Source organism: Lutra lutra, chromosome 2, assembly GCF_902655055.1.
Source record: "Lutra lutra chromosome 2, mLutLut1.2, whole genome shotgun sequence".
In the NCBI taxonomy this organism is placed as follows: domain Eukaryota; kingdom Metazoa; phylum Chordata; class Mammalia; order Carnivora; family Mustelidae; genus Lutra; species Lutra lutra.
Window position 1 is genome coordinate 73,058,397 of NC_062279.1, and position 26,797 is coordinate 73,085,193.

At 34.8% G+C, this 26,797-nt stretch overlaps 1 protein-coding gene and 1 pseudogene across 1 annotated transcript in view; one reads left to right on the top strand and one right to left on the bottom strand.

The window, feature by feature from the left end:
* Window positions 1-26,797, top strand: part of LOC125094078 (NADH dehydrogenase [ubiquinone] 1 alpha subcomplex subunit 5-like) — an 80,758-nt gene that overhangs the window by 18,241 nt on the left and 35,720 nt on the right. Inside the window, exon 3 of the mRNA XM_047719820.1 lies at window positions 25,766-25,818. Coding sequence (XP_047575776.1) covers window positions 25,766-25,818 — 53 coding nt within the window. The remainder of the gene's footprint in view (window positions 1-25,765; window positions 25,819-26,797) is intronic.
* On the bottom strand, window positions 3,700-4,013 carry LOC125093831 (ubiquitin-conjugating enzyme E2 variant 1-like; annotated as a pseudogene).

Genomic DNA, 26,797 nt, shown 5'->3' on the forward strand with positions numbered 1-26,797 from the left:
GCTCAGGTCATGATCCCAGCGTCCTGGGATCGAGTCCCACATCGGGCTCCTTGCTTGGCAGCGAGCCTGCTTCTCCCTCTGCCTCTGCCTGCCACTCTGTCTGCCTGTGCTCACTCTCGCTTCTCTCTCTATGACAAATAAATAAATAAAATCTTAAAAAAAAATTATGTTTATATGATACTGTAGTCTATTAAGTATGTGATAGTACTATCTCCAAAAAAATACATAACTTAATTGGAAATACTTTATTGCTAAAAAATATTAACCATCTTTTGAGATTTCAGTGGGTTGTAAATTTTTGGTGATGGAGGGTTTTGCCTCAATGTTGATGGCTGCTAACTGATCACGGTGGTTGCTGAAGGCAGGGGTGGTTGTAGCAATTTCTGAGAAAAAGACGATAAGGTTTGCCACATCCGTTGACTCTTCCTTTTACAAATGATTTCTCTGATTGCCTAAGCAGCAGTTCTCGACAGTGGACTTAAAATATTCAGTAAACCATTTTGTAAACAGGTATGCTGGCATACAGGCTTTATTGTTTCATTTGTAGAGCAGAGGCAGGATAGATTTAGCATAACACCTAAGGGCCCTAGGATTTTCTGAATGGCAAATGAGCATTAGCTTCGACTTACAGTCACCAACTGCATTAGCTTCTCATGAGAGTCAGCCTATCCTTCAAAACTTTAAACCCAACCATTGCCTTCTCTCTGGCGAGGTAAGTCCTAGATGACATCTTCCAATAGAAGACTGTGTTGTGTACATTGAAAATCTTTTGTCTAGCGAAGCGCCCTACATTATCTTAACTAGATCTTCTGGATAACTTGCTGCAGCTTCTACATCAGCACCTGCTGCTTCCCCTTGCCCCAGTTATGCAGACGGCTCCTTTCCTTAAACCTCGTAACCCAACCTCTCCCAGCTTCTAGCTTTTTTTCTGCAGCTTTCTCACCTTTCTCAGCCTTCAGAGACTTAAAGAAATTTAGGGCATTTCCCTGGGTCAGGCTTGGACTTAAGGGAATGTTGTGGCTGCTTTGATGTTTTATCCAGACCACTTAAAATTTCTGCATATCAGCAATAAGACTTTCACTTTCTCATCATTCCTGTGTTCGGTGGCATAGCACTTTTAACTTCCTTCGAGAACTTTTGCTTTGAAGTTACCTTTTGGATAACTGGTACAAGAGGCCTAAATTTGACATGCCTTCCTCCCTAAGCTGAATCATTTTTAGCCTTTCATTTAAAGTGAGAAAGATGTGTGGCTCTTTCCTTCACTTGAATGTGTAGAGGCTATTGTAAGGTTGTTAAGTGGCCTAATTTCAATATTATTATGTCTTAGGGAATAGGAAAACCCAAGGAGTGGGAAAGAGACAGGAGACTGTTCAGTTAGTGGAGTAGAGAACACACGTAACATTGATTGATGAATTTTGTTGTCATATCCAGGCACTGTTCAATATATTGTAAATAACACCCAAGAAAATTGATCACAAATCACCATAACACATATAATAAGAATGTAAAAGTTTAAAATATTAGAAGAATTACTAAAAGGTGACACAGAGACATAAAGTGAGTCAATGCTGTTGGAAAAATGACACTGATGAACTTGTTCAATGTAGAGTTACCACAATCCTATAATTTGTTAAAAAAAAAATTCTGGGAAGTGAATAAAGTGAGCTGTGATAAAAACAAGATATGTCCTCACTACCTCTATATCTAAAACTAACAAACTAACAATATATGTTAACTATACTAGAATTAAATTTAAAAACTTAATTAAAAACACAATATGTCTGCATGTCTATAAAAAGACTTGCACAAGAATATTTTTAGCAACTATATTCATAATAGCTGAAAATTATAAGCAATAAAATTGTCTAATGGTTGAATATTTACCACTTATTAATATTTATCTAAGAAACACAAGAGTATATAAGTACATTCTGTGTGATTTCTTTTATATGAGGTGTAAAAACAAATAAAATTATATTATGGGGATGAAAATCAGAACACTGGCTTCCTGTAAGGAGCAGGAGTTGTTAGAACCACTAAGGAACTACCTGATATGGTAGAAATGTTCTTCTGGGTTTTGACTTTGGTATCGGTTATATCAGTTTATATATTTGTCAAACTTTATCATATTGGCTCTTGCCATAAGTGGACTGACATGATCTCTGAAAATGGTTTTCTCTTCAGTTCATCCCAGAAACCCTACAAAATCACGCAAATCAAGTGGTTAAAATCTTCATGTTCACTCTAGAAAGACATTTGAAACTGCCAACGGGGCACCTGGACAGCTCAGTCTGTTGAGCATCTGCCTTCAGCTCAGGTCATAATCCCAGGATCCTGGGATTAAGTCCCACATGGGCTCCCTGCTCAACAGGGAACCTGCTTCTCCCTCTCTTCTGCCGCTTCCCTTACTTGTGCTCTCTCTCTCTCTCTCTGTGTCAAGTAAATTAATTCATTAGTTAATTAATTAATTAAGAGAAAAAGAAAAGGAAAGAAAACTGCCCAGGCCTTCAGGGGTATGCATATCCAAGTAGTCTCCAAGTACCTGAAAGACGTCACTTTGCAGAGGCACTATGCTGTTCTGTCACTACAACAGTAGAGTTGGAAGGTGTTCCTGGGACAAACAGAGCGTCTGGACACAAGACGGTGGCCCAGGAAGAGTGCTGAAGTTTTACTGCACATGCTTGGAAATGCAGAGAGTTGTGCTGGACTTAAGGGTTTAGATGTCAATTCTCTAGTCATGAGCACATCCAGGTGAACAAAGCCCCCAAAGATGCAATGTAAAAGTTACCAGGCTCCTAGTCGGATTTACCCAGACAGGAGCTCTCTCTGCCACAGAGAGATGACCCTTACTGAAAAAGAGCAGACTATTCCTAAGCCAGAAGAGGTTGCACAGGAGAAAAAGATGTTCCAGAAGAAACTGAAAAAACAAAAATGTATGGCCCAGGAATAAATTCTGCATAAAATAAATGCAAAACAACAACAACAAAACCTTATCAAATTCGACACTGAAGATCTGTGCCTTAATCTGTATCTAGATTTTACCTGAAATAACTAAATAAATAACTATATACACACATATCCATACACAAACACAAAACACACTTCTTAAACTAACAGTTAGAGAAATCTGAGTTATTTTCACATTTTGGCCAAAACCCCTCCATTTTCCCTCCCAGAAGTCACTCACTCTGTCCTGCAAGGTCACATTTGCCACCTTGTTCTTTGTCAAACTTATCATATACAATTCCTTTGTAGGGTCATTACAGTGTCTTCCCTCTGCCTGGGCTACTCTTCCCCAGTGTCTGTGACCAATGCCTTCACCAATTTGAGATCTTTGTTTATATTTCAGCTTCACAATTAGTAAGTGTCCCACTAAGTAGTTTTCCCTTCCTGCCTTCTCTCCTTATTTATTTTACTTTACTTCTTTTTTTTTTCTTGCATGACATTTCTCAGCTTCTAACATGTAATATAATTATATTGATCTTACTCTTATTGCTTACTTTTTTTATTGTTATTGCACAGCCTAGGCATATCAAATGGACAAAAAATTAGTATCATTTGCGGTATGTTAAGATAAATTGCCTTTGAATGAGATCTTCCTTTCCATGACATTGAGTTCGACAAGATATATTTAGTAAACGTACTACTGTGGAAAATGCTTAAATCAAACGGGGGGTGGTGTGTGGTTTCTCTTTTTGATTAATTATTGTAACACTGTCCTTCAGGTGGCTGAGAGAGTTTCATGTTTTCTTTAGACATCATTAGACACTGGAGCTTTTACGGGACAACTTTGATGCTATATGAATTCTGCCATTTTGCTAGCACTGATATGACTCTTGGGTCCACCACTCCATTAGAACGTTAACTCCATTCATATTAATTTTTGTTACAAATCTTACAAAGGGGGATGCTTCTGGGTATTTAAATCCACATTCTATCTTAAGACTGTATATTTGGTTTTCATAAATTGTTTTTAGAGGCCCAGTTATCATCCCTGTCCATCTTGTAATGGTTCATCATCTTCTAAACCCCAGCTAACACTGCCAACTCCTTCTCCTAATTGATCCTCTTTCTATTGCTTACTTACATTTTGTTTCTCCTGCTTCCACTGGTTTGTAAGCCTTTGTTTTTGTCACTCCTTTTTACTGGTGGATCACACAAAAACTCTGTGGAATTAAACAAAAAGAAACAGTTGCCTTTTGTTCAAAAAATATATGGAATTAAATAAAAAATGACAGTTTCCTTTCATCTCAGATCTTTCTGATAAAGTCAGACATTGTTAAATTTCAATGTAGATAAATGACCCAGAATTTTCCAAAAATTTTCCAGCATAAGCTTCTTCTCTTATTGTCCTTCACTTCTTGACTTCTCTCCTTCCTTCCTTCTATCCTTCCTTCCTTCCTTTGTACTTTCTTCTTTCCTCCCTTCTGCCTGCCCTCCCTCCTTCTTTCCCTCACTTCCCTTCTTTCTTTTCTTCTTTTCTATTCACTCTAAAATTTGCAGAAAATGGGATCCTCCTGAAAAAGTAGCCATTTTTATACCTTCCTAGTAGTGAATTGCAGGAGGAACTAATGAATAACAGAAGAAATAGTCTTTTTTTTTTTTTAACACCATTAATGAATGCTTTCCTAAAAGAGTTGCTTCTTTGTAAGTTCTCTTCATAGCAGGGCTAGAATATTATTATTAAATAAATTTTTAGTAAAATGCAATTTTGTATTGAATAAATAACACACCAAAAAAAGTTTCTAACAGTTATTTTCGAAGTAACTTTCTCTCTCTGCATTCCTCACAGAAGTTCACTGAAACTGCTTTCAAAACTAAAATACAAAGTTTGTAATTGAGCTAGGTAGGCAATAAACTTTTAAGTTATAGTTGAAGATTGGAGATATTTCGTAATTCAGAAAATACAAACACTATTAAAATTGAAGAACTAGAAAATCCATACAGATGGAACGCTTTCTTCCCTAATTTATACCAGATTAATGAAGTATGAATTTTCATAGCCTCTGGAAAGATCAAAGATGAAAGAAAAAACAGAAAAAATTCTGAGGTAACTCCCACCAAAAAGCTAACTGGGGAGGTAACTTTATGATATTTATCAGTTGTTGTCAAATTTATTCAGGTAAAACAAAACTTGGTTTATATATAGTATAAATTGAGTGATTGTACTAAGGTGGCTTAATGCCCGAATGTTAGCCAAATGTTAACCAAATAGTGAAAGAAATGAAAGTTATGAGTAAATGTTAAAGCAAAATACAAAATGAATAGTGGACAATATAAAAATATATTTAAATGTCAAAATAAAATTAAGGCAAGGGGGCGCCTGGGTGGCTCAGTGGGTTAAGCCGCTGCCTTCGGCTCAGGTCATGATCTCAGGGTCCTGGGATTGAGTCCCGCATCGGGCTCTCTGCTCAGCAGAGAGCCTGCTTCCCTCTCTCTCTCTCTCTCTCTCTGCCTGCCTCTCTGTCTACTTGTGATCTCTCTCTGTCAAATAAATAAATAAAATCTTAAAAAAAAAAGAAGGCAAGGAAGTAAAAGGAAAATGAACTTTGTAGTCTCTGATTTGTGTGTGATTATCTATATATAATATTATTATGTTTTATATTATTATACATAATATATATTAAATATTTGTTATATATGTATTATATATTATAATTTATATTACTATATATTATGTAATATTATAATCTATGTAAATCTATAGCATCATATTATTACAAAAAATCACTATAGAAAATAATTAGAATTGTAGAACACAATAACTTATTAAATGTCCAAGCCATTTTTAACGTGGAAAGAAAGTCAAAGACTATAAATTTGTCCAACACTCTAATTTGTTCAGAACTCTTAGGAAATGAAAAAAGGGCTGGCAATAATTGAATAATGCTCTAAATACTCTATTCTTTTTGTGCACAAAAGCCTAGGAGCCTTGAGCTTTATGTGATGTGCTTTCTGTATTATAGCTATAAATGAAAGTTACAGTCATTGAATGATAAGCGCTTAGATTATTCCCTGGAAATAAAGAAACACCCAATTCAATGTCTGTATTAAAGTAGAAATATATCTTTTAATATTGTCTCTTCACATAAGTTTTGCTAAATAGCTCATATTTACTATTTTAATTAAATCATGTATAAATTGTATTAATATGTCAAGGTCATTTAACTCTTACTCTATAGTGCACCAATATTAAATTAAATTATCAAAGAAAGAGCAGTTCTCAAGAACTCAGGTTCTCCAGGACAATGTATTACTGCTACTGGTAGAAGAGTCTGCATTGTGTGAATGGAGATCTCCATCCTTGGATTCCCCACAAAAAGATTTATGTGATGATCCACCCTTGAATAAAGACAGCCAGAAGGAAAGTAGCAAACACAAGCAGTTTATTAAAGCAAAGTACAATCTTAATGGTGGGGAAGCAGGAAGGTTCTGGGAGATAGACCCTGTCCAAAGGTTGTTCTGAGATTGGTATTTGTTGCCTCTCTCTGGGCTGGGAGGAGCTGGGAGGTACCATGAGGTCCTCTCTAAGAGAGGCTGCTCCTACTCCTTTGGAAACTTCCTCCCACAGGTTATAAGTGGGAGTTTTTGACCCTGGCAGGTTTTCTCCAAGGAGGGGGGAGTATACCTGCAATGGAAATGCATTATAATGAATCTAGGGTTTACCCTGGAGCAGAGGTGGGAGAGTAGAGTGCTTATTGCTACCTGTGGTTCTTGATCTGTCAGCCCCTAGATCTTGAAGCCATAAGGTCAGGATGTTGTGCCCCTGGGACTTTTAATTTGTGACTTCCTTATCACCATCTTTGCCTCCAGCTCACATCTCTGTCAATCCCCCTCAAGGACTTGGGACTCTGCCTCCATTTACTCCTTCCACTGCTCCTGTTTACTTTATATCTAACTATATGTATGTATGTGTATATATATATATACATATATATATGTATATACACACACACACACACACATATATATATAAATATATATAATTATATATATATATATATATATATATATATATATTGCTTCCTGCAATCTGATCCCTTTAAGATAATTTTAAAGAAAAGCAATATTAACAATTTTCTGAACACCCTCAAATGTCTGTGTTGAGTTAACCCTCCCTTGGTCGCACTAATGTTAATTTGGTTCAGAAAAAAATATCCTTCTTTATGAATGTAAATAGCTTTATTTAAAGTCTATAAACTTGTAAGGCTAGAATTTTAATTAGTGAACAAAACTGTTGCCCCATAGTCTTTAAAGTGAACTTTTGCTTTGATTATAAGTCAAGAATAAAAGCTGCTATAAAATTATGTTCTTACTTGTGTAACAACAACAATCAGTTAAATTGATTCAAACTGCCTGCTTTGTACTAAACTGTGAACATGGGTCAACAAGATCTTAATGAGAAAAAGGATGTGTTAACTTGCTTCAAATGGCCAATAGTTTCAACAAACTGTAAACCTATCAAATTATAATTATTTTAAAGTTTCAGTATGTTTAACCGTAACACATTCAATTTACCAATATTTACGCTTGTCTTAGTATAAACCATGGACAGCAACATATCTGTGATTAAAATGAACAAGTTTTATTAACATCATTTTATTAAGTATGTCTTTCCAGAAGTCCTGTTGTCCAATGTTTTATATTATTTATATTGCCTTGATTTGTATTTTAATATTTTATTTTTAAATTTTTATTAATTTTTTATTTTTTATTACTATATAATGTATTATTTGCTTCAGGAGTACAGGTCTGTGAATCATCAGTCTTCAGAATTCACAGCACTCACCATAGTACATACCCTCCCCAATGTCCGTCACCCAGCCACCCTATCCCTACTCACCTACCTCCAGCAATCCTCAATTTGTTTCCTGGGATTAAGAGTCTCTTATGGTTTGTCTCCTTGTATTTTAATTTATTGCATGATTTTGTTGCTTTCTGTGAGAGAGTTTTCAAGTTGTTTTGCTGACCTCATTTAATGAATAGTTAATGATTAGATCTCAACAGTAAATGTTTTTGTGAATTTGTTGCTACCATTTTTACAGGTTAATTGCTTACCTCATTTCTTAAAGCAGTTTATTTTCTTTTTCCCATCTAACTTCATTCTCATTAGCAACATCTTCCACCACCATGAAAGTGAGTTTTACTGTAATCTTAAAGAAAAAAAAATTACCAATATAGCTGAAGGATCAAGTTGGATTAACAAACAATTGTTTGTGCTAAAGTAAATTTGTTCTCCAAATATGACACCATATTTCAGAGACACAATCAAAATAAAGCATGTCTTTACATGCATTGTTAAATTCAGAATTTTATTTATGGGAAAAATTTTATCACATACATTTGTTTTTTTTTTTCTTTTTCTAATGTGTCAACTTATATTTATCACAGACCAGGGTAGTTACAAATATTATTTCAGATAGGAATTGTCATGGAAGATACAGAAATAGACCTCAGGTTAAATAAACAAAAGAGAGTGAATCGGAATCACATCACTGAAGGAATGACAAAATCAACAAAAGACCAGAAGACAAGAATCAAAGAACGCTCAGAAACTAAGAGGTCATTGAAAAGCTGGGCCTAAGAATTTCCCCAAAAGATTTATCTGCAAAAGTTTCAGTCTGCTTTGCTGGCCACCACTGATACTCTGTGGTTTTTGTTGATATGTCTAGACCATTCACATTTAATGCAGTTACTGATATGGTTATGCCATCTATTATCATAATATCTATTTTGCTTGTAACTATTTTCAATTCATTGCACTGTTACTTTCATCTCTCTTTTTTTGCTGCCTTCTTTGGTTTAAAGTTAAGTTTTTACATCGTTTTACATGATTCTATTTCCCTCTTCTCTTAAAATGTCAAATATGCCTCTTTTAAAAAGTTTGCAATATGTATTTTTAACGAACCCACTCTCAAATAGCTCCATTCAGCTTCACTGGTAGCACAGTTGTCTTCAGAATGCTCCCAGGTGGCTCAGTCATTAAGTGTCTGCCCTCATCTCAGGTCTTGAACTCAGGATCCTGGGATTGAGCCCTGCATCAGGCTCCCTGCTCGTGTGAGAAGGCTGCTTCTTGCTTCTTCTTCTCCCACTCCCCCTGCTTGTGTTCCCTCTCTTGCTGTCTCTCTCGGCCAAATAAATAAAATCTTTAAACAAAAAAAAAAAAAAAAAGAGTGCTCCCTCTTCTTCCTTCACATCCTTTATAACATCACTGTTACTCATTTCACCTATGCAGAGCTATTATCACCCAATGCATTGTTACTAATATTACTTGAATAAGTTATCAATTAGATCAATTAACATTAAGAAAAGACTTTACTTACTTTCATTTATTTCTTCTCCAACACTCTTTTATTTTCTTTCAGTTCTGAGTTTCTGATCATCCTAGTCTGCCTGGGCTGCTATAACAAAATACCATAGACTGCATGATTTAAAAAGAAATGTATTTTTCACAACTCCAGAAGCCAAGAAGTCAAAGATTAAGGTGCCAGTATAACCATCTTCTTCCTGTGTGCTCACATGGCCTTTTTTTGATGCATGCTAATGGAGAGAAAGATTTCACATGTTATCTTCTTCTTATAAGGGCACTCATGCCATCTTGAAGGAAATACATTTATGAGGATATCTAAACCTAATTACCTACCAAAGTGCCCAATTCCATATGCTATAAGATTGAGGATTAGGGCTTCACATATGAATTTGGATGGAACACAATTATTCATCCCATAATATTTACTTTTGTCATCCTTTTCTCCCAGATGTATTTCTTTTAATGTTCATTTCAGGTAAGGTCTACTGGTGATACAAATTCTTTCAGATTATTTGTCCTACAACATCTTTATTTCTCTACCACCCCTGAAGGGAAATTCTGATGCATATAGAATTCTAGACTTCTCTCTTTCAGTACTTTAAATATTTCACTCCACCCTCTTGCAAGGTTTCTGATAAACAGTCTGATGCAATTCTTATCCTTGCTTCTCTACAGGAAAGATGTTTTGTTTTTATTGTTTCCTTTTTGTTTTTTTTTCCCTCTGAATTCTTTCAATATTATCCCTCTGCTTTTAGTTTTCTGCAGTTTGAATATGACATTCCTACATGTAGATTCTTTAATGTTTATCCTACTTGGTAATTGTTGAGTTTCCTGCATCTGTAAATGGTTTCTGCCATTACTTTTACAAAATTTATAGCCATTTTACTCCAGATATTTCTTATGCTTCATTTTCTTTCTTTATCTTCTGGTATTTCACATCCATATATGTTATATTTATCAAAACTGAACTGCAATTCCTGGATATTTTGTTCTTTTTTTTTTTAAATCTCTCTGCATTTCAGTTAAAGAATTTTCTATTGACATATTCTCAAATTTGCTAATTCTTTCCTCAGCTGTAACCAGTCTACTGATGAGCCTATCAGAAGCATTCTGTTTTTTATTTGTGGTCTGCCCCTGTAGCACTTTGAGCAAAAATCCACTGTTATTATACTGGAGCCCTGTTGGCATATGATGAACTGTTCTTTAAGCTTCTGATAAAATGTCAGTATTTCAGTCAGCTCCTATCTTATGTGTGACTGTCACAAGTGTTTTCTCCAGGTAGTAAGAGGTGGTATAATATTGGATTATATTCTCATTAGAGCCAACAGGATTGGCTGATATTTTAGATGACCGACATGAGTAGAGAAGGAGTCAAAGATGACTCCAGTGTTTTAGTCTGACACTGGGAAGGAAAGGGTTGCCTCTAAGTGAGATGGAAGCACTGAAGAAAGGGTCAGTTAGATAGGAAGTTCAACTTTTTAAAATGTTAACCAAAGTTAATATTTTTAGTTATCCAAAGGGCCAATAGGAAAAAAAAAAGGATATAGCAGTGATTAAAATTATCTATTAGGTACCTCATATACATTGGGTAAATAAGTAAATATTTAATCATGATATTTCTTCCCTCTAAATAAGCATCTGACTTGGCAATGCTATGAGAAGAGAGTAGTCATTATATCTGAAGATAAAAAAGTTACATTTGTAGAAAGCTGCTGAAAGTACTTTATTATTTTTCTTCTACAAATATTTAAATTCAGTCTTACATATAAGAAATTCTGTAAAATAGGGATAAACAAGATTACCATTGTGCCCCTGAAGGTGACATGCATTTCTACACTTTTTTTTAGTACAAGTCATCTTGAAAAGCAAGTATAGAAAAGATTACTGCAGCTTAAATTTTAGGACTTGAAAGTTACTCAAAAGTTGCTAATTTGGCAGAAGCAGAACTGCTTTTGTGAAAGACAAAGATAGGAAAATTAATTATTTTCATTGTCTTAGCTTCCAGTAATATATGACAACAGCAGATAAAAGTTCTGGTAAGAGGTCACTCTTTAGTTGTCCAGGAAAATGTTATTATTAATTTAGCTATCACAGAATGTACAAATTAATTTAAAGTGTCATTACCAGAAACTCCTGTGCACCTTAATTGCTCAATGCACTACATTGTAGTGCATTAATTAATTGCACTACATTGCACTACATTGTAGTGCATTTATTAATTGCACAATGACTACATTGTGAAAGAAAGGGAAGTGAGAAACTGGAAACTATAAGGCTATTGTGTATTACAGAAGACTAGCAGAAAGAATTTGGGATGGAGGCATTTATTTCTTTAACAAACATTGATAAGTATCGACAATGTGCCAAACAACATTGCCAAAAAAAAATGCAATTATGGGATACAAGCAGTTCTCCTGACTAAACTATGTAGACAGAATTATTTTATTTATTTTTTTTTTGTTTCAGTTGTATCACTGGCAGCTATGAATCATTTGATGATTCAAATTCTTCCAATAATTAACTAACCCTACAGAACAAACTTGGAAAGCAAGTTCACAGTTTTCATTTATTCAACTTCTCTTAGAATCAGAGTGTTGAAAGAGAGTTCAAATGTTCTTTGGGATTTGTCTGCTAAAATTTACATCTAAATCCAACGCAATTCCAATGTAATTAGCACAGTCACAAACATTTCCTAAAGAGGTTCTTCCGGAACTGAATGGGTTCTGGAATGATGTACCTGCTTATCTCTTAATATTAAGCTGAGGGAGAATCTGATAAAAATAAGTTGACACACTGAAATTATTTATACATTAAGACACCTAATAATTAATATACTTAATACATTAAAGTTATCAAAGCAACATCTGTTAGATTTCAACTCCACATAGCCAGGCAGCTGGAGTATCTAGGATCTGTAATCCTTTGGGCTTCAGTGATACATTGTGTGCCTAACCTTAGTTGTAGATCTGCCCCATCTTGAACTTTTTTCTGTGATTATTTTGGACCACAAAAATTACTGTTGATTATTCTGTCATAAACCAGACCCTGTTCCTTAACAACACTTTTGTTTATTTGTTATTAAACAAATCAGCACGCAAATATTTTTTCAGAGTTTTCCCCAACTTCCTTTCCTCTTCCTTCCATCTTTATTTCATATTTCTCTATCTTTATACATGTGACTTTATACAATATTTGTCTACCTTGTTCTATAAAGCCAATTACTTCTTATTTTTCTTCAAATTCATTATATCCACATTTCTTAGGTTTGACCACTCCCTTTTCTGAATCTTAGATCATGGTCTCTCTACTGGCTACTTCTTTTACATATGCATCGTATTATGAATATCCTAAGTACTTCTCTTCCTTGTCTGTGATAATGTAAATTGTGGTTCAGCCTTTTCCATTTGTTTACTATCTAATCCTTCCTTCCTCGCTTTATTTTGTCCATAACAATAATCCCGCAGTTTCGCTGGTATCCTTTTCTTTCACATTCACTAATTAACAAATGCAGTAACCAGCTCTTATTTTTTTTTTTAATTCTTTGACACTATTCTCAGCTTTTATTCAGTTGCCACCTTTATTTTGAGATTGCCATTATAGGAAGGAAGACTTATTGGTAAATAAAACCCTTATAATAAAGATAGATCAACATTATATACAGAACTGGAAAAATGAACATGAATTCATAATCTTTTTTTTTTTAAAGATTTTATTTATTTATTTATTTGACAGACAGAGATCACAAGTAGGCAGAGAGGCAGGCAGAGAGAGAGAGGAGGAAGCAGGCTCCCTGCTGAGCAGAGAGCCCGATTCGGGGCTCGATCCCACAACCTGGGATCGTGACCCGAGCCGAAGGCAGAGGCCCTAACCCACTGAGCCACCCAGGCGCCCCATGAATTCATAATCTTAAATGGCATATGTTCTCCCATCTATGACTCTAGAAATGGCCCAGAAGAAGCAGCACTTTTATGCATCACCAGTGCTCAACCAATACCAAGATTAGGCTTACACTTTTATTCCACCTGTGCCAACTGCAAGGCAGCTCTTTCCATGTCTTGAGTCAGAAACCAGCACACATGCCTGTAATGAAATAGTAGTCAATAGTAGCGTGTTTCAAGATGATGCATTAGCTAAATGCCCTAACACGTGAAACTTAAGGCACAGGTGTATCCTCATCTCCTAGGACATGATGTCTGTGCATAAGATTAATAAGGCAGTTGTAATTTTTGAAATAACAATAATAAATCAAGTAGCTATATCATTATGATATATAAATTGATTATGCAAGGATGGTCAAGGTTGCCAAAACATACAACATTTAGTGAGTGGGGGAGTGAACAATATGATGTGATAACTTAATGCTTAAATAAATGGATAGGACGTAAGAGCCTTATTTATCTAACAAGTGAAGTTTACCATAAAAAGGAAGCTAAGCTTGATAATATGAATTAAATGTGAAATATTTAGGGTCAATGAGAATAAACTGATTCATAACCTGATCTGACCTGAGACTTTTTTTTTTTTTTTTTTTTTTTTTTTTTGTGGCTGGGATGGAATGGAGAGGTGGGGTGCTTTAAGATTACTATACCCCTGGAAATGTCGTGTAAATATTTTTATAGTTCCTAGAAGATATAAAATTCAAAACAGAAAAATAATGACATGGATTAAACCATCAGTGTTGTAGTTTACAATAGACTTAAATTTAAGTATTTTTATAGATTTTATTATTATTTAAAACATTGGGAAACTTTTTAAAAAATCAGACCAAAAAAATGCATTATTTTATATTTAAATTTTAAGAACATTTAATGGGTTTAATTTGTGACCAGTGTTGTTTAAGTAGTTTTATTACATCGTTTTGTATGTAATATACATAAATTTAATAAACTGAGCATGAAGCATATTATAGATAGTAGAAAATGAAATGAAAAGCCCTGGTGCAATAGAAAATATAATTAGTCCAATAATGCAAAAAAAAAAACTGATATCCTTCTTTTCTATTTTATTGGCATTTCTTTATTGTATGCTTTTTGCTATCTATAGATTTTTTTCCCCTCTATGTCAACTTAGTATGTATAAAAATAAGCACATCATATTCTCCGAGGGAGAAAATGTTATCTCTGTGTACATATTTTTGACACCTTTTTCTAGACTCAAACTATAAATCTTGAGGTCATTTTAGCTCATCTCTTTACTTGAGCCTTAGTACCCAATCAAGCATGAATTGTATTTTATTTTTTTAAGGATTTTATTTATTTATTATGAAAGAGAGACAGCACGAGTGGGGAGGAGGGACAGAGGGAATGGGAGAGACACCCTCAAGCAGACTCTGCCCCGAGCACAGAACCCAAAGCTGGGCTCAATCTCACTACCCCAAGATCATGACCTGAGCCAAAATCAGGAGTCAGACGCTTAACTGACTGAGCCACCCAGGTGCCCCTGAATTATTTTTTAAAAATATCTCTAACATCTGGGTCTTCCTTTATATTTCTACTGCCACCATTATGTTAAAAGTTCCTATCACTGAACGGAGTTTTCTAACTGGCACCTCCCTCTCTTTCAGTTTTGTGGTATTATAATTGAAAACATTTTGCAAGTATAAGGCATACAACATCATGACTTGTTATATGTATATATTACAAAATGATTACCACATTGTTCATTAACACACCCATCACCTCACATAGTTACAATTTTTTGGTGCATGAGATAAGAATTTTCAAAATCTACTCTCTTAGCAACTTCAAATATATAATACAGTATTATTGACTATAGTCACCATGCTGTACATTACAAGCCCAGGATGTACTTATCTTCTACCTGGAAGTTTGTACCCTTTGATTAACATTTCCCTATCTCTCCCAGCTCCCCCTGGCAACCACACATCTTTTCTTCTTCTATGAGGTCTGTTTTTATAGATTCCACATACAAGCACGATGATACAGTATTTGTCATTCTCTGTCTCACTTGTTTCACTTAGTATAATGAATTCAGATTTCATTTATGTTTTTGCAAATGGCAAGATATACTTATTTTTAAAGTCTGAACTTTATTTTCTTTGTATTTTTATAGATATCCATTCATCTGTTGATGAACATTCAGGTTGTTTCCATATCTTGGCTATTGTGCAAATGATACAATGAATATTGGGGTGCATATATCTATTTAAGATAATGATTTCTGGGCGCCTGGGTGGCTCAGTGGGTTAAGCCTCTGCCTTCAGCTCAGGTCATGAACTCAGGATCCTGGGACAGAGTCTCACATCCGGCTCTCTGCTTGGCAGGGAGCCTGCTTCCTCTTCTCTCTCTGCCCGCCTCTCTGCCTACTTGTGATCTCTCTCTGTAAAATAAATAAATAAAATCTTTAAAAAAAAAGATAGTGATTTCTTTCTTTCAAATATAAATCCAGAAGTGAAATTGTTATATCATATGGTAGTTCTACTTTTATTTTTTTGAGGAATCTCCATACTGTTTTCTATAGAGGCTGTATCAATTTAGATTCCCACTAATAAGGCACAACCCTTTTCTCCATATCCTTACCAATATTTGTTATATATTGTCTTCTTGATAATAGCCATTCTAACAGATGGGAAGTGCTCTCATTTTAATTGTCCATAGCTAATAATAATTGTACACACTGTGATCAAGTTAACTTTTTTTTTTGGTCTGGTTTTATCAGATAAAATGTCTTAAATTCAAGTCTAATGCCTTCAAATTCAATGGTGTGCTTATTTGCTTGGCTTTCAAGAATATACACCATCATCATTATCCTTATTCGGACTCAGTTGATATCTTCCCATTCTCCAACTTGAATTATTCACTTAAATCAAAGTGGTCACACCACTAGACTTTGGGTTTATCACTATATTCAAAGAGACTGTCCTTGGGGCGCCTGGGTGGCTCAGTGGGTTAAGCCGCTGCCTTCGGCTCAGGTCATGATCTCAGAGTCCTGGGATGGAGCCCCGCATCGGGCTCTCTGCTCGGCAGGGAGCCTGCTTCCTCCTCTCTCTCTGCCTGCCTCTCTGCCTACTTGTGATCTCTCTGTCAAATGAATAAATGAAATCTTAAAAAAACAAACAACAACAACAAAAAAAAACAAAGAGACTGTCCATTATTAGTTTAGAACATACTGTGTACTCAGTACCAGTTTATTTAATTGCACTTAATGTGTTTCTAAAATGCCATGCTTAGGCATGAATATTCTGAACATTCTCACCCTTGGAACACACTCCTTATATCTCCTAAATGTGTACATTTGACTCAGCCTTTAAAGTACACTAATTTCCAGCTGATCTATGACATAGTCCCATAAGGTTGTACACTATTATCTGCTCTTTCTTCATAATATTTTTCCATTTAGAATATTGTACCATGAGCTTTAGCTGTTTATACAAGTGTATTACAACCCCCCTAAAGAGGATATATTCTCATTTTTTATGAATTTATTATAAAATCTACCAGAGTGCTAAGCATATAATACATAATTAATAAATTATACAGTTATTCATTGATAGATAATTTTATATACTAATTACCTCAGCAAATATTGATTAACTTTTCATTGATGTATCCGCTAGATGTTGATAACACAATGAAAATAATAGACCCTTTTGTAGTCTCTTAAGCACTTTGCAGTGGGGAAAACAAATGTAATTTCAATAGAGTAGGAAGAAAACACACACAATCTGCCATGAGAATATAAAGAAAGAAAGAGAAATGGAATTTCCAGGAAGATGGTCTTGCATGTACAAAAGATTAAGAAAGGAATACGGAAAATACATATAGCCTTGCATTCTGCTACTCTTTTATTTATTTCCTTTTATTTTGTAGTTTACTTGTTTATTATTAATATCCCAAACTAAAATGTAAATTCTGTGAGAAAACAGATCATCTCCAGCTAGCTCTCTATTATAGACTTTCTGATTAACATATTACCTTGCATATGGTAGCACCATCAGTAAATATAATATAAATAAATATTTACTGAACTATGAACACAAGAAATTTCCAATGACTTGGTTAATAGTCTTTTATGTGTCTGTGTTTGGCAGAGGCTGAGGGCATGAGATATAGGCAGTGGGGAAGAGAGAAAGTTTGAAATGTTACACATATAAAGATTGTGACTCTATTCTGAAAACAAAGATGACCCACAGAAAGAGAGAAGGCAAGAGAAAGTACCATAATCAGATATCTCTTTGGAATGACCACTCTGGCACTGGTATAGGTGATATGCTATTACTTAGAAGAGATAGGTTAGAATACTGGAAAACCTACTTGGAAGTCATCGCATCTGTAATTTAGGACCTAAGCAAAATTAAAAATAATGAGATTCCAGAAATATTAAAGTAATGGGAATGTAGACTGATGGAGTAATTCTGGAAAACATTCTGGCATACTTATGAATAGTAATTTACACTCCTGGGTATCTATCACATAGAAATGCTCAGTTACATAAGTATAGATGTACCAGAATATTGTCACAGTATTCTATCTGGCAGGCAGGCATCCTAGGCAATGTTGTTATCTATGATTGGCAGAGTAGATAAGTAAAATATGTATGCACACCATGGAATATTAGCAACAGTTATTAAACAACAAGTTAAATGTATATAAAGCACAACACTGATGGATCATAAAAATATAGTGTTCAGTTTAATAAGTAAGGTGAAGAATGTAATATCCAAGAAAATTATATTTGTGTAAAAATATGCATGCATACAAAACAGCCCATTCTTCGATAAACAAAACAAACAAAATATATAGTTAAGTACAAGAAAATAATCCTGGCTTATTTCAGGAAAAAAAATCTGTTGTTTTTATTGGTAATGTAGCAGATTTATGAATTTTCACTGGTAGAATTAACACTATGATGTAGTGTTCTTATCCAAAAACAATAATACAGATTTTCATTTGTTCATTCTACTCTTGTCTTAAAGGTTAAAATTTAAAGGCAACAAATAATGTTTATTTGAGTAAGTATCTTGTTGCCCTTATGATAAGATTGATTGGATTACCTGTATTGTGGATTATTACTCATTTCCTTTTACAATTTTGCCAAAAGTTTAAATAGAATGACTAAGGAATAAAGTTTTTCCCCATCCTGTCCTCTTCAGAAAAGGGGAAGGAGAAGCACTGGAAAACCTTACCTGTACCTCCTTTATATCTGGCCTTTGGTGCTCTTGTAGGTCTTATTCCAAAGACACCACTGAACAAAGACTATTTCAGATATTCCTGACCAACCTGATAAATGTTGAGCCTATGACATTCACAGTATTACACACTAATTAAATTTAAATAACTATGTAAAGAAAAATACATTAAGGAAAAATCAGGTCTTATTTTGAAAAAAAATTAACTGTAATTTATGCCTAGAAACCTTTTTTCCAATTGTTAACACTTCTCCAAGTGAAATTGCTGATTCAGGTCTAGCTTCCTTTCTTCCATTCTATCATTATCTCAGAAATTAGGAGGTAATCATTCAGGTTAAGTGGCTCTCATTGTGATTGTGCTCTAACTCCCTGTCTCTATTGACTATCGATTGTGTCACCACTTTGAAGGTGAAACTTTTTCATTTAAATGATCCTATAATGATGTTTATATCCTCCTGATGACCCTTGAACTAGTTCATCCTTGGCAGGATGTTGCAGAGCATGAATAATCATTGCAGTGTTACAGACTCTGGTCTTTTTTTTTTTTTTTAAGATTTTTTTTTTTAATTTATTTATTTGACAGAGAGAGATCACAAGTAGGCAGAGAGGCAGGCAAAGAGAGATGGAGAAGCAGGATCCCTGCTGAGCAGAGAGCCCAATGCGGGACTCGATCCCAGGACCCTGCGATCATGACCTGAGCCGAAGGCAGAGGCTTTAACCCACTGAGCCACCCAGGTGCCCCCAGACTCTGGTCTTTATGCAACTACTCAACACTTCCTAAGCCAAGTATTAATGATCTTCCACTTCCTCAGTTATTCTAGCTATTCTTCATTTTAAACTAATTTTGAAAATGTTAACAAAAATTTCCTTTCAAAGAATGACAGAATTTATAATTTCACTGACACAGCTTTCATTTATATTTTTATTGCAGATTAAAGAAAAATATAAATTATACTCTGCTTTTTTAAAGATGCTATAATTTTTTAATTTCTTAGAAAAATTAGAATTCATCACTAAATTCTCTAAGTTTTAAGATCCTTGAGAAGCAACACATAGTCAATGGGACAACTGAGCTGGGGTTTAATGCTGCTCTTTCTAGTTATAAAACATCATTCAAGTTACTTAAGCTCTAAATATCAGCTCTCTTCTATATAAAATGAGAATATTGTCCACCTCTTGATTAGTCAGATTTCTCTAGAAAACGGAACGAATGGAATACAAAGAAAGATACACTGAAAGAGATTTATTATGAGGGGTTGGCTCACAGAATTATGGAGGTTGAGAAGTTCCAAAATCTGCCATATGAAAGCTGGAGCCCCAGAAAATCCAGTGGTGTAGTTCCAGTTCCTGGCCTAAGTACTAGGGAAGCTCATGGTGGAAATCCCAGTCCCAGTCCAAATGTTTAAGAACCAGGGGTGCCAATGTCTGAGGACAGGAAATGATGAAGGTCCCAGTTCAGGTAGTGATAAAATTTGCCTTTTCTCCACCTTTTTGTATTATTATTCAGGCCCTGATGGATTGAATGATGCACACTTATATTGTTGAGAGTAATAATCTTTATTTAGTCTCCCAATTCAAATGCTAATCTCTTCCAGAAACACTTTCCCAGATACACCTAGAAATGTTTTATAGTTCTGTAGACTTCCCTTAGCCCAATCAAGTTAACACATAAGATTAAATGTCACAATCTTAAAGAATTATTGTGTAGATTACAAGTCATAAATAGGTTGTTGGCCAGTGTAGGCACTAAATAACTGGCAGATATGATTACAATGACTTAGAAATATAATAATGAAGTAGAAATAAGGGACAGGGTTTATTTACTTTAGATTGAGAAAGAGTATGCATGCAAGCAGTTGGGAGTGCATAGGGAGAGAGGGAGAGAGAATATTAAGCAGGCTCCACTCTCAGTGTAGAGCCCAGTCTGGGGCTGGATCTCAGGACCATGACCTGAGTCAAAATCAAGAGTTGGATGCTTATGTGACTGAGCTACCCAAGTGTCCTAGGGACAGGAATTTTAGAACCTATCACAGATGGAATGAAATATTAGTTCTGACCTATCAGTAATATAACTCTTCTGAGATTTATTTCCTTCTCAGTAGTGTGTGCGTGTGTGTGTGTGTATGAGTATGTGCGTATGTTTTGTTAAAAGAGATCCATTTATAGATCTTTATTAATATTTTGTTGGAGAAAACCTGGGAAACTCCAAGTTAAAAATCTTTATGCATTGTTTTTTTTAACTGAATATCTTATCATTTGACTGAGGACTACAAGTTGTTCACAATTTTCATCATTCCTTCCAAAAATTTAAGTGTTTTTTATGCCCCTTCAAATTTCTGGTCTGGATGTTCCAATAGGTTTTGGTCCAATAGACACCAATTACAGAGAATCAACCGATATTTTAGTTATATCCAACAACACATATATGCATTATGCATCTTCTTTCCAGGTAAACAAAATCTCACCTCTGGTCATGGTGGCAGTTTTCAGCATCCCTATCCTCATTGCTTGCAGGTAGGAAGTCAGCAGCAGTAATTTGAGATGTGTAATTTCAAGATACCTTCAAGGCTACATGCAATTTTCCATATATGAACACAAAACCATCTTAATTGACATTAGCTTTATGTCATAGAATAATCCTATATCTAGCAATTTTTACCAAGCATTGTGTCTACTGCATTCAGCAATGAAGATGAGCAAAAGATGGTTACCAACAAATTTTTTTGAAATATGATACAAAAGGAAGAAGAGATCTTTACCTCTGAAAACACTTTAATCAATAGCCAAGATGGGTACAAATTCCCCACTTTTATGAGTATATATAATCAAATTTGGGGGTTTAAGATTTAGTCTTATTTTATACCTAAAAATAAAATATACATCACCTCAATGTTTCTTATTAATTTAAAATAGATTATACTGATCTTTTGATTATAATATACAAAAAAGGTCATATTTGTACAGTGACAGCTGTACAGGTTTTTAGAGCATATATATATGGGGGGGAGATGGTGTTGGTAAGAATCAGTGTATGTAAATATACTAGAAGGAGAAAGTTTGGTTCAAGGGAACTCCACACAGTTTGTTATCTCTAATGTTCCTTTTATACTGATGTTATCAAGTTGGTTGTTCCTTTCTAGACTCCTCTACATGTGACTTTTTTTTTTTTCCTGCACTTCTTTATGCAACTTGCTTCTGTAAATATCTTCAGTCTAGCCAAATCCCTGGTTGAACAAAGCCTGATTTTCTGACAGGGACCAGTTAGTGTTAATGTGTTTATGTAGCAGAACACATTCAACTTTGTGAGGGCCATAAAAGTCTCCATAACAGCATCGTGTATTTATATCCAAACACGTTTCCCCAAGAGTTCGAGTTTGAATTCAGTTGATGACCTTGTGGAAGCTGATGGTCTTTTTGGAGTTAAAATATGTGAAATTGCTTATTTAACTTCAGTTCATATAACTCCTCAAGCTCAACAACCAATTAAAGCTCATCAAAAATCCTACTTCCATTATTCACCTGCTGGCTGGGAATACTGTCAAGTCTCAGACCACTTAGTAAAATTGTCCATGGTAATTATAACGTCAAAAGGCTAAAGAAGATAAATTAAAGGATTTTTTTTTCTTAATGTATCCACCATATACATTGGCTGATAATGCATACTTTCGGACATTTTGGAGCTTGTATGATACTTCCTGGTCTTGGGATTTATTGAAAAGACAAATTCTCTATTAATACCTACTTCAAATGTAAAATGTACATTTCTTTAACATTTTATTTAAGAAAAACCCATAGTAACTATGAAGGACAAACATTCAGGATAAACAGATTGACAGATTTGACCTTTGACTCCACATCAACATTTAAATCTCAGTTGCCCTACTTATTAACAAGCTATTTATTAACAAACAATCTGTCACTAGACAGTTCCAGAGAGTTCATCTGTCATGATGATGATCTGAGGTATGTTTATCTCAAAATCTTACCGCTGCATATTTCTCCAGGGAACTTTCATTGAAGGAAGTCTTTAGTTGTCCTGTGGCCAGTGCTCCTTTATGGGCTGTCATTGCCCTTGTAAAAAAGTGAACCGTTTCTTATGAGAGAGTAAGCTAGTAGCCATTCGTGCCATCTCAAACTCAGCATGGTTCTCACATATTCAGCTCGGCCTCTCAGCTTTACACTCATCCTGGAACTTTTTAATTAGTTTTCTGACATGTCCAAGCAGCTGTCTTCTGGATGAATTTCAACTACCTACAGTTTTTCCCTTGACTGACTGAGAGAATCTCAATGCAATTATGATTATTATAACACATATTAACTATCTCTGATGATTGTAAGTCGTGATCCAATCCTCATAATACTTTGTGGCTGTAAGAATTTAAGCTAACTACATTTCTCTGGAAAACATTTCTTAGAATTTGCTTATATTCATTAATTTAAACAACTGTCTTTGAACACATATAATAACACTAATGTTAGCAATGAGTCAATATCTATTAATATCTGTTGTTCCACAACAATTTTTTAAAGACTTTATTTATTTATTTGAGAGAGAGAGAGAGAGCATATGAGAGCCCAAGAAGGGGTGAGGGCCAGAGGGAGAGGGAGAAGAGAAACCCAGCTGATAAGGAGCCGGACAGCTTGGGGTTTGATTCCAGGACACTGAGATCATTACCTGAGCTGGAGATTGACACTTAACTGAATGAGCCATCCAGGCATCCCCACCATAATTTCAATATATTTTTTTTTTTTTTTTAGTATTTGATTTTATTTCCTTTAGTATTTAAGAAGTGCCGGCTATATAGAAAATAATGAAACAAAAGTACAAACGATTTAAAACACAGAACTGGACTATGAAAAACAGTTATAGTCTTAGAGTGGCTAATGATTGCTATTCTTATCATTTGCTTTCCATTGTTTTTCTGTTAGGTTTTGTGTTTCTTAAGTAGAAAGAGGTAGCCATTCTCCATTTTTTTTTAATATTGGCATCAAGTTTCATTATTCAATTGGGAAAGGCGTTAAATATTTTACAGAGTTGATAATATTAAGATTAAAAAGTAGGTTGGTTTATTGGGCATACTCTGCAAAGAATAATAAGGAATAATTGTTCAATAAGAAAATCAGAGCTCTTTAGGACCTCCCTTTCTCCTCAGGGTATTGACGTTTGGGAAGGAATAAAAGGTGTGCAATAGGGAAACAGAATGCAGATGTAGAAAAGGGAAACACATATGAATGAGTAAGTATTTGGCTGGACAAACTTCCAGGGGGAATGCAATTGAAACTGTGGTCAATTTATACATTCATTATATTGGAAGCTTATAAAACTGAAGTATAAGTAGGCAATAAAATGTGTTCATTAATATTTCAAGTAGGATTCTTCTTTCCCATTATTTAACTCAACACTGTTTTCTAGGCTTCAGTCTTGTCTCAATTTCACTAATGTTTCCTTTCAACTAGTAGTCTACATAGTAATGAAATCTAAAACTCCTATTTTTAACAGCCATTAGCAAAACCCACACTTAAAGTAAATTTGAAGAGAGAAGTAGAGATGCTCCCCGACCACACAAAATTTACTGACTATATTTAGGACACTGACCTTCTTTTTGATTCTTAAATGACAGGATTTTGTTTCCTCTTTGCTTGAAATAAATGTTCCCAACCTTTGCCTAGCTGCCTCCTTCACATCAGTCAGTTTCTGCAATGTATCTGAGGTCCTCACTCCATGAATCTTTGTGCAATACCCTATTTTATATTCTTCATTGTATATATTGTTATGCATAACTAACTCACTTATTTACTTTTTATTCACTGTTTCTCCCATGCAAGAATATAATCCCATAAGAATAGCAGTATTATCTGTTTTCTACCCTACTCTCTCCAGAACCTTCAGACTTTCAACCAGGGTTTGGGTTACTCTATTACAGAAATCCATATGACTGTTACACATATGTTACTGAAAAATAATTCTAATGCCAAAAATTAAGGCAAATTGCCAGTACTTATGACAACTAAAATATGTTACAGATAAATTCCATTATTAATCCAATACACATATCTCACAAAAAGTTAAAGGCATTTGGTCAGAATGTTGTTGATTTAACTTTCCTGAGGGTTGATGATTCATTATAAGATAATGTACTTTAAATTTGTTGGCCAATATTCCCTGCATCACTGGATAACATTTACCTAGGGCTCTTATGTACCTTTCTTATAAAGAGGAGGTACAGGTAGTTAAGTACTTTCAGTAAAACTATAGTTCTTTACTGTTTTTTCTGCATGAAAAAAAGAATCAATCAGTGAGCAACCATTCAGTGAGAAATGAGATAACTGACATACCTGGACTTTAACTATAATCCAATTGCCATTGCTTATGTTGCAATTCTTATAAATTTGTTACAGAAATAATTGGTTTATTCAAGGCATATCCTCATTATTAAGTATTACAATATATGGCTGATATAGTGCCAAAGAATCCATGAGAAACTATAATATGGATGGTAAGAAATAGGAGAAAATATTTAAGGTGAGATCCTTCATAGTATCTTTTAAAGATGTCTGAGTAACAGACTAGGTAAGGCTACTTTTTCTTATTAATAGGTCTGGTGATGCTTAGTACAAACTTCCAAACTAGGAATGGTGTGAACTCATGACCATGGATTTGGGGCTAAAATTAGATGATTTTTTCCCATTTATAATATTAAAATATTATAAACCAGAGGTACTTTTACCCATTGCAGTACCTATCTTACCTATCTTATCATTCTTTGAATGCTTTCTTTTTGCATGTAAGTTCTTTCATAGTTTATAGTTTACTTCAGTGTCTGAGGATCTGTCACGTACTAGGTCAAACAAGGAATTCAATTTTGATTTTTTTTAAGCCAAAAACTTCTGTTTTGATAAACTATTCCACAAATGGAGACAAAAAGACCGAAAGATATGTTCAAAATGGATTAAGGACTTAAATGTGAGAACTGAAACTAAAAATTCTAGAAGAGAACACAGGAAGTAATGTCTCTGACATCAGCTGTAGCAACATATTTCTAAATACACCTCCTGAGGCAAAGGAAACAAGTGCAAAAACAAACTGTTTGGACTACATAAAAATAAAAAGCTTCTACACAGTGAAGGAAACAACCAAGGGAACTAAAAGATGACCTAATGAATGAGAGAAGGTATTTGCAAATGACATTTCTGGTAAAGAGTTAGTATCCAAAATATGTAAAAAGGAACATTTATCAAAAAAAAATCTGTTGTTTTAGTTCTTGAATTTTCTTTTAAGATTAAATTTATTCATTTGACAGAGAGAGAGAGAGAGATCACAAGTAGGCAGAGAGGCAGGCAGAGAGAGAGGAGGAAGCAGGCTCCCCGCTGAGCAGAGAGCCCAATGTGGGGCTCGATCCCAGGACCCTGGGATTATGACCTGAGCCGAAAGCAGAGGCTTTAACCCACTGAGCCACCCCAGGTGCCCCTAGGGCTACAGTTTTATGAAGGGTCTTTCACTCAATGTTTGACAGTTAATATCAGCTCTCATTTGAGACCATACTGGGACTATGACCAAAATACCTATGGAGTACTTTTTTTCATGTAGCTGTTTGTTTCCCTCACAACATAGAACATGGTGACTGGGTTCTAAGGCATCACCATGTCCCGTAAGGACAAGGCAGATTCTGTTTTGTCTCTCATGACCAAGACTCAGATGTCATGCGGTGAGATTTTTACCACATCTATTTGCTAGAAATGAATCATTAAAGTCGATTCATTTTTAAGAAAAAGAGGATTAGATTATACATTTTGGTGGAGGATTGTCAAAAAATTGCAAATATGTTTTGAAATTCCCAACACACTTAAAGTTTTCACCTATGATAATATAGGGAAAAGCAAGAAAATTAATAACAAGTCATAAAGAGGGGCACCTGAGTGGCTCAGTTGGTTAACCATCTGCCTTCAGCTCAGCTTATGATCTTGGGGTCCTGGGATTGAGCCCTGAGCCCTGCATGGGGCTCCTTGCTCAGCCGGGAGTCTGCTTCTCCCTCTCCTCTGCCACTCCCTCTACCACTCTCTTGCTCTCTCAAATAAAGAACAAGTCATAAAGAGTCATTATATAGTCTTATATTTGGAGATACACCTAGAAATTGAGTTTTATTCCCTCATTTTAGATTTAAAGGAACTGAAATTCAGTAGTTTCAAAGGGTCACATGGCTAAATGCTGTAGATCCAACAAATAGAATCAATATTTTCCAAATTGAATACAAATTGCTTCCACATACATGAGTAATGAAAAAAAAATCGACCCAAAGAAATGTTAGGCAGGTATAATATGTATAAGGTAGTCAAACCGT